The sequence below is a fragment of the Mucor mucedo genome, assembly GCF_025094135.1.
Source record: "Mucor mucedo strain NRRL 3635 chromosome Unknown EV154scaffold_314, whole genome shotgun sequence".
Classification (NCBI taxonomy): Eukaryota; Fungi; Mucoromycota; class Mucoromycetes; order Mucorales; family Mucoraceae; genus Mucor; species Mucor mucedo.
In genome coordinates this window covers 1-9,651 of record NW_026252598.1, presented here as the reverse complement: position 1 = coordinate 9,651, position 9,651 = coordinate 1, and the positions used below count along the sequence as shown (strand labels likewise).

Here is a 9,651-nt window from a genome sequence, read left to right as displayed (position 1 = left end):
TTTAAGTTAGCAATGAGTTTTTCTTTTCTTAACACATCCAGAATCTGGCGAACATGAATCTTGTGTTCTTCTAATGTCTTGCTATAAATCAGAATGTCATCGAGATAAACAATGGTAGTCTTGTCAATGTAATCACCAAGAATTCTATTCATCAACGTTTGAAAAACCGGGGGAGCATTACACAAACCAAAAGGTAAAACGAGCCATGAGAATTGTCCATAACGAGTGTTAAAAGCAGTTTTAGGAACATCTTCAGGAGCAATGAGAATTTGATGGTAACCACTACGCAGATCTAGACTTATAAAATAACGCGCGCCACTCAACTTGTCTAAGCATTCGTCGATACGTGGTAAGCTTGAACTATTACGAACCGTGTATTTGTTCACCGATCAATAATCAACACACATACGAAGTGAACCAGGTCTATTGGATCCAGGATCCGGCTTCTTTCGAACAAATAATACACCAGCACCCCATGGAGAAGAACTAGGTTTGATCAATCCCAGTTTCAGGAGTTCGGTTAATTGTTTTTGTAACTCTTCAAGTTCCAGTGGACTCATTTTGTAAGGTGGACGGGAAACGGGTCGAGCATCACCAGTATCAATCAAATGATGAATACCACGATCGGGAGGAAGACCAGGTAGAGTGTCCTTGAATACATCAGTAAATTCTTTGACTAAATCATTCCAATAGGTGGTCTCGTCGAGTGAATATGCACTATCTGGGTGAACGGGTTTGATAACAAAAAGGAAGCTTTCACCGCCTTTTTTAATAATACGATCTGCTTGCTTGTGGGTAATGAGATAATTTAAATTAGGAAGAGAGGTAGGTGAGTAACGTTTTATGTTTGTACATGGTGTTAATATGACACGTCCATTATTTAAATACCAGGTATCTGTGTTCCAATCAGGCAAAGGTCTAGTCTGCTTTAACCAAGAACGACCAAGGATCAAATCAAATTTAGTAGTGAATACAAAGGCTGTGATCTTGTCTTGAACACCATTAAATTGAGAATCATTTCCACCTTGTGCTTGATTTGGGATACCATACCACCAGCAGTTTCGACATGACGATCAGCGACGGGAATAAGATGACGGCTATCAACGGATTGAATAACATGAGGAGAGACATAGTTTTCACTAGCGCCGGAATCAATGAGGACTTGTATAACTTGACCATTGTACATCACAGGATAGAGCGGAAGAGTAGTAGCCATAGCATTAAGATCAGATATATGTTGTAATTCATCAATAAAGGAATTGGGGTATATAATAGGTAGAGTTTCTATCACCATGTGTGGAGGAGTAGTTGCAGTGTTAATATCAGTCGTATTATTGTTATATTTAGTTGGATTAAGTGTAGGATAGAGTGTACTATCTAGTGTAGAATCAGTAGAATAAAGGTCAAAATCAATCAAGTTTTTATTTTCAGGAAAATTGTTATAGTTATCTGTGTCAAGTAGGTGAACTTCCTGTTCTTCAACTACATTGACTGAAAATCCCGTTTTGAGTGTTGATCATCCAACTTTTTGATGTCAGACAACCGAGTACGACAATTTCTCTTGATGTGACCAGACTTGTGACAATAATAGCACGAAGTGTTACTACCAGAATTGCTGTTACCATTACGCGAATTGTAATTGCCATTGTTGCGACCATAGCTGTTTCCATTGTTACGAGAATAATTATTGTTATTGCGAGAGAAGTTGTTGTTGTTGTTACGCGAATAACCGTTGTTATTTCCACGTCCATAATTATCATTTCGAACATAATTAATTTCTTCGGCAACATCCAAATCCATAGGGTCATCCAGTCTAGCTTTGACGTGCGATGAGCGGGGTAGATACGAATAATTTTCTTCTTGTTGGGCACTGTCAAAAGCAAGTGCAGCTTGGATTGCTTGTTTCAATGTATCAGCATCATACTGGCGAATGTGGGATCTCATTTGCTTGCTTGTCAAACCACGGATGAACTTGTCGCATCCTTCTTCGTCAGTCATACCAGGGATAGCCAACTTGATATCCATAAATTCGTTAATGTAAGTGACTAAATCACCTGTTTGTTTTAATACAGCCAGTTTGTCACGGGCAATTCTTGTTGAGTTGTCAGGTCTGAAAAATTCAATTATGAGTCTTTTCAATTCCAACCAAGTAGTAGGAGCATCATCAGTTAATTCAATGGTTCTAAACCAAGCATCAGCACGGTCACGCAATAAAGTGGTAGCGTATAAGTAGCTACGTTCGGGAGTCCAGGAGTTAAAAGTAGTAAATCTTTCAATGGATCTAATCCAGCCGTCAATTAAAAGGGCATCACGAGTACCATCATACACCTCGGGTTCTTTGATTCTTGTCTGTTTGCTATCAGTCATAGCCATGGTAAATTTCTTGATTAGTTCAGCCATATCAGCATTGTAGTTATTCATGTTCTCAGTATTGTTTGTCATTTAGGATTCTGGTGCTACCAAATGTCAGTCTTGTAATAGGTTTAATAGGGTTAAGATTCAACTCTCAGTGGTTAATCAGTTAATAAGTAGATATATACTTTAAATATATAAAATAGAAGATAATGTTTATTTGATACAAAGCTAGGAGCTATTTATACTAGTTTGGGGGATATAGAATGTGATAATAATGTGATAATATGATGTTGATATGTATGGTGATAATATAATAAAAGTATGGTGATAGATATAAAGATTGATTGTGATAAATATAAGTAATCAGGTTATTGAATGTAGAAGTAGTGTTGTGATATTTATAATAAAGTGGTGTTACTTCTTTGGCCGTTTTCTATTGGCATTGGTTATCTTGGGTACAAACTTCCTTTTTAAAAGTTTAGCTTTCTTTAATCGTAATTCGATCTCCAGCGGCATTTCAACGTCCATGGTAGAGTCCGGGTCGGGTTCAAGAGTCCGGGTCGGAATGTGGCTTAGAGAAGCATCAGAACCATCGACAATTATGGGCTTGACAAAATCATATAGGTTTCATAGTGTAATGGTTATCATATCGGTCTTTGAATCCGGTGATCCGAGTTCGATTCTCGGTGAGACCTCTTTTTGGCTCTGTGACCATGTCTGTAGTTGGAAAAAAATTAATTAAAATGTTGAGGAGAGGGCCGGTAGGCCCTCCTAGAAAAATTTAAAAGTCGGATCGTCGACAAATAATTGAATTTAAGAGATGAATTAGATACTTTATTGAGGCTTATATGTTGTTACACCACCTTTTTCTTCTTCTGTTGGTCCTTTAGACTTCAGATCCCTATATTTTTTTGACTGCTTTTTGGTCCTTTTCTTATAAAAGGACCATAAAATTATTTAATAAAATCTTTAGTTTGTTCTTTACTATAATCTGATTTAGTCTTATTCATATAAGCCTGGTTTCATTATAAATATATATAACTACTATAATTGTACGAAAGCCCTTCTTATAAATCAGCACTGAATAGTCTTAACAGTTGTATTTTACTATACTCCTTCGAAGACACAGATAACTGATTCGTCGTAGCGTTTCCCTTTTATATCTTTATATTTTATTTTATCTTAGTTGACAACTTATAGTCTGGTGCTCACTTTTTAAGAACTTTTATCTTAATCTCTACTCTTTTTCTTTACTTCACGTTACCGCTTTTACACTTAAACAAGCCAGTAACAATGTACAATATTTTCTTTTAGAGCTTCCGGGGCAGATATTGCTATGGCAAAGTGCACATGTTCTTGTTTTTTTTCGCTTAGGGTTTGATTCACACATTACAGTGGGTGGTGGTGTATTGGAATAAAGGAGTCGATGTTTTCGTGACGTTGTATGTGATGGGCTTAAAGGTAGATTCATAAGGTTTTGAGGCATAGGGTTTTGAGGCATAGGGTTTTGAGGCATAGGGTTATGAGGCATAGGGTTATGAGGCATAGGGTTATGAGGCATAGGGTTATGAGGCATAGGGTTATGAGGCATAGGGTTATGAGGCATAGGGTTATGAGGCATAGGGTTATGAGGCATAGGATTTTGAGGCATAGGATTTTGAGACATAAGGTTTTGAGGCATAAGGTTTTGAGGCATAGGGTTTTGAGGCATAGGGTTTTGAGACATAAGGTTTTGAGACATAAGGTTTTGAGGCATAAGATTTTGAGGTAGGCGAGATGGAAACATGTTATTTGGGTGCATAGAATAGTTAAAATTGGGAGGCATATTGGAGTTTTGTGCATAGATGTATTGAGATGGCATAATTTTAGGAAGAGGTTTGGATGTCGACGAAGCGTTATCTTGTTGATGTATTTCTTTTGAGTTTTGAATATTTGGCATGATTGTTTGTCCTGGTAATAGGAGGAAACGATTAGCTTCTTCAAGTGGTCTTTTTTCGTATGATTCTTTAATCAAGGTAGAAGCAGAGTCAACTCTTTCTTTGTTTAAAATTACTGAGTTGAGATATCTGCTTTGATCCTCTCTTTGATTAAAGTAATGACGTAGATTTTCTGGTGTTTTGTAAAAAATATTTTTTTTCTTGCCATCATTACACTGCTGAGACCATAAGATGGTGAAATCTTGCCATGTTTTTTCAGAGAACACTTGATTTGCAAGCGAAGGATTATTTCTTCGTAATAACAGATACAACTCCATTTCTTCTTCAGTATGAACTGGAGTAACGGCTATCTTTGTTCCTTGCATATAAGAGAGATACAGATGTTGCAAACCACCAAAAACGGACTTGTTTCTGTTTGTAATTTGTACAGTTGGACTGACACATAGAACTAGCTTGCTTTTGACGGTCATACTTTCGAATTTCTGATAGCAGTTACCATTATCATAGTTTGTAGTATTACGTTGCATATGATATGTGTCAATAAGCTGTTCTGGCATACGACAAATACCGAACGTTTCTGAAGATGCGGCAAGAAAGAGTGTATTTCCACTTGGATCACTATAGGAGGGCAATACATTTTGTTTCATTTCAGCCCTGAGAAAATTAATCGCTTGGTTGATCCAAGGCGAGAAATGGGTCTTGTGAATAACGCCGTATCTGTTTTTTGACCCAACCTAAATTAAAAATCAAGGTGACATTAGATGAAGTACTCATAAGTACTATTAATTATTTTTATAGCAGCTTACTGTTATGTTGTGACGGAGACGGTAATCTGCTAAGACACAGTCGGTAAGAGCGGGACTGGCATTGAAGGACGAGAATTTTCGGATGATATTCTGATGGACACCTCCTTCAACAGAATTTGTGCCTCTCACGCATCTGTACACCTGAAGACCATTTTGATCTTTGCTCATTCGATAGTACCAAGAGACACCAGGAGGATCCGAGACATGCCCAAGTCGAATGGCTTCAAGTACCATGTTTGACACCTTCCAAGCCTTTTTGTCAAAAAGCTTGTTTCCAGAGACAGAACAAATGGCATTTCCATACACCTCAAAAAGCTTTTTCACGACAGGGTATAGCTCGGATGGACTGGGGACATATCGTCTAACTCTCTTGAGCACCCAGTCGGAATTTTTCACCATCATTTTTTCTAGAGATATGTTTCTAGTTTTCAAGTCTTCCGTCACGAGTCTTTCATCTTCCGGGTCATTTACAAACAAGACATCTCTAAACTTTCTTGAGAATTCTTTGGAAAATCCATGCGTTTTTTGAATCGGGATCATATCCATGAGATGGAAAACATCTTTAAGTACTCTTGATGGTAAAATGTTTTGAGCATCAGAGTTGTTTAAGCTGGTATCCAAAGTTTCTTCAGGGCGATTTGCATGATTACTTGTATTTTCAAGACAATCTTCACTAGCAATAAAAAGCTGGTAATGATTTAAATCAATTACAACTTCAAAAGGTGTGTCACCAAAATCACTCAGGGATTTGTTGTTGGTGTTGTCGAAAGAGTCAATCATCGTGGTACCAGGAATAGCAATTTTTGTTATCTTAATTACCGCTTTGTTCTTCATACTATGCATTGTGTCAGTAGGCACCGTAGTGTAACCAAAAGCACAAGCTGGTTTGCTTCCTTTGACATGAACAGATACAAAGGTATTTGGGTTAGGATTTTCAAAAATTTGAGTACCAATTGGAGTAACATGTTGTAAAAAATTGAATATTTCCAATGATACAGGCATCGCATGCGGCATAGTTGATTTGATTTTCTGACAGACTGGTGGAGCACCAATCACTAAGTCTTGGTGAATTGCTATCTTTGGGTAATTTCTTTTTAAGAACGGCGGAACAAATAAAATCCAGCCCAACGTTTGCTTTTTCAATTGCACCTTTGTTCTTACAATAAGTCCCCAATTCTAACTTCCCATGACCCTCGCTCAGCTTGAAGTCTCGCTCCAATTTTTTCATATCTCCACCAACTGCCCGGCCAATTTTAATTATTTTATCATCAACTAAAAAGATCTTCAATGCCTTTGGAAAATTGTTTTCGTTAAACTTGTTCAATCTTATAAGCCAGACGTTATTTTCGTGAGCAATTTGAACCAGAGCCACTTTACCAATTGAAAATGGAGACCGGTTGAAGTACCATTCACAATCAAATCCAACGCATAATGGGCCACGATCTTCAGATATCTTAATCAGATCATTGAGTACTGAATTAATAGCTGTCAGATTATCTAAAACACAGACTTTGACATCTAAAGGAAGGGTATACATCGGAAGAGCCAGATCAGTTTGCACCATTTGATCAGTTTCATTTAAAATTTCTGCGTTGTCTTGATGCTGGTTTTCATTAGAAGTGCTTGCAGCAACAATTTCTTTTCCCTTGCCCTTTCGATCAATTTTTTTTTTTTTGAATAGTGTGAAACATTTTCTTTCAATGTTGGGATCACAGACTCGAGAAATTTTTGATCTGCAGTAACATTATCAGTGAAGACAAACTTTGGGAGATTGCAACCATAGATATTGTAGCTTTCAATCAATTTATCGTAGACAGGTTGAAGATGACTATGAGCTTTAGTCGGAACTAAAGCTTGGGCCCGAATTTCTTCATATTCGTTACACACTGTATAGAGAGCACCAAAAACAGATACACCATTGATTTTTCCCATATGATCCAAAATCTTGAAAGAGTGATCGGCTTTAAGAACTTCTCCACCCAATGACGATGTCATTTGGTCCATGAAAGGCCGAAGATCATTTATGATCGAGCAATATACAAAACTAAGATAACTTGCGGAGGGAATTGATCCGGCGTAATGTTCCTTGTCACCAAATGAAGAAAACTCGGTACTCTCTGTGGCTTTTGTATTCCATAATCCCACCAACGTGTTGTTTTGTGTGTGCTTTAACGAGTCAAGTTAACGAAGCTCGATTTCGTCGTGTCTAAGAGTATGGAATTCTCTTAAAAGGCGACTGACCTTGCTTGGACCAAGAGAATTTTGTGCACCAGCCCTCAGCAGCTTACCCAAATCTTTAGATATTCCTGATCTATGAGTCAAATGAGCAGGGAAATCCAGCTGAAATCTGATAGGCAGCTGCTCAATTATTCGTTTGTCAGATCCAATACATGTACCATGCTCCTTGTTTGGACATTCATAACGATATGTCATCAAGTAAAAATTTCTAAAAAAAAATAGTTAGATACACCAGATTTAATATAAATATGTATACCGGGGAACAAATAACTTACTCATGCACATCCACAATTTTTCGCGCCTTGGGGTCATCCAAAAAACTTTTCTTGTTCAAGGGGTTTGTGCAACCTGGAGTTACGCACTTCAATTTATCATCTCTAGTATTTAACAATGCATGAGGCAGCCAAATAAATACTTTAGGCAAATAAAGGGCTTCCGGTGAGGGCCTTTTTGACAAGGCGAAGTTTGACATCATAGGATTGATCCAGTATGTACCGTTCTTGTACGGATTACGCACATCACATTCTAATTGGATTTTTTGAAGATACTTATCCAATGGACCACCCTTGGTGATTCTGCCTGCATCTTCATCAATATTCAAAAACTCTTCTTCAGTTATTTCATACTCCTCTTCCACAATTGCACTGTAAAATATACAGTTAATCTAAAGTCCCAATTATTTATATAGGCCTAATCTATAAACTCTTACTCGTCGGTGCTTTCTTCATCCACAAGGTAATGTATTCCTTCGACCTCGGACGTAGCGCTTTGCTATAATTAGAAAATATGTTTTTAGCTTGATTCGACTAAAATAATGTTGGGAGTTTACCTCAACTTGTACACTGTTTGGTATTATGGAATCTCCGGAAGATGTGGATACTTCAGGTTCATCCAACGACCCTTCATGGACAAGAGATCCATCTAGGGTACTTTGATCATCAATTACTTCACATTTTTTTGATAAAAAATTCAGAATTGATGTATTCCTCTTGGGAAGAGTAGACTTTCCAAGACTTTTTTTTGTCGGTTTCATTTAATATGTAATTGAAGAGAGAAAAGTGTTATGTACAGCATTTAAATCAACATTTATAGTGATTGATCCTCGTGGCAATATCCACTGCGGGTACGAAAGTTACAGAAAATACAGACATTTAATTGGCTCTGAATCTCAACTTACAGAAATTTAAGAGAGAAGATTGGCTTGAGATTGAAATTTACAGAATTTATTAAAATTTGGTTGGGTGAAAAAACTACAGCCATAAGGAGAGAGCCCTCTTTTTTGGCAGGGATAACATAGCTGGGGGTAATACAGACCCCTGGATACTGTCGTACTTTTTTTCGGTCTCTTAATAATAATTAGATATAGGGTGTTCTCAAGCAAATTATTTAAAATTTTAAAATCTTGATTTTAATTAAAAATATTTGACCCCACCACTATGGAGGGGTCAAATTTTTAAAAAATATTTTCTAGCATTAAAATATCGTTTTAACTCGAAAAAGTACTAAAATCACGTTCACTTCCACGTCCACGTCCACGTCCAACGATTCCATTCTGGCTGCTCTCAGGCTGACCATCAATAGGGTAAGAAGCATTATTTTGGTTGTTCATTTTTAAAATAGGTATAGGCAAAGGTAAAGTATGTTTATTTTGATAAGAATACAAGAAAGAAATAAAATAACATTGGCCTCTGTGCCTTGTACAAATGACAGTTTAGCATTTTCCCAAATTGGAGTTGTGTTTTTTTGTGACTTTTGATTTTAATTAAAGGATTTATTTTAAAATTTTAAATAATTTGCTTGAGAACACCCATAAAATAGTATAATTCATATTTGTAATAAAATCGTCTTTTGATCTCCTAACTAAATATTTTGTATCTTGGATTAATTACTATAAGTCTTACCACAATCCTGATTGTATTGGCCCCTGTGTCGGAGTACACATTAGACATTTATATATTTCTTATTCACACAAAATAATAACGATCATCTTTTATCTACTACTCTACTTTTCTAAACATCTATCACTTAACTTTAGATCAGACCCTGACACCTGAGATTCATTTTAAAATTCAATATCCAATAAATATGCGATCCAGAGGCTGTGACTAATTTCTACAGCCAATTGAATAGCAATCCAGAGGCCGTAATTTAATATTTATAAAAAATGCTTTAACCAGGACAGTAAGTGGTTACGAACAGCTGGTGATATGCAATTATACGAATTGCAACATACAAAGATTGATTTTTGACAATGGACGACTTCAATATAACTTTTTATTTTTATTTTTAACGGATTTTGCTTGCTGACGTAAGCT

At 36.6% G+C, this 9,651-nt stretch overlaps 1 protein-coding gene and 1 non-coding gene across 2 annotated transcripts; one reads left to right on the top strand and one right to left on the bottom strand.

The window, feature by feature from the left end:
- The first annotated feature begins 2,978 nt into the window (after window positions 1-2,978).
- EV154DRAFT_t178 lies at window positions 2,979-3,050 on the top strand. Its single transcript has one exon. It is a non-coding gene; the product is annotated as a tRNA-Gln (tRNA).
- A 527-nt stretch (window positions 3,051-3,577) lies between these two features.
- Window positions 3,578-6,112, bottom strand: EV154DRAFT_534102 (uncharacterized protein; the record flags this gene model as incomplete). Its single annotated transcript, XM_051604013.1, has 4 exons — window positions 3,578-4,650; window positions 4,789-5,026; window positions 5,099-5,785; window positions 5,810-6,112. 4 exons carry the CDS (start codon window positions 6,110-6,112, stop codon window positions 3,611-3,613), a joined length of 2,268 nt encoding a protein of 755 aa, XP_051450012.1. The 3' UTR covers window positions 3,578-3,610.
- Between the last annotated feature and the right edge of the window lie 3,539 nt (window positions 6,113-9,651).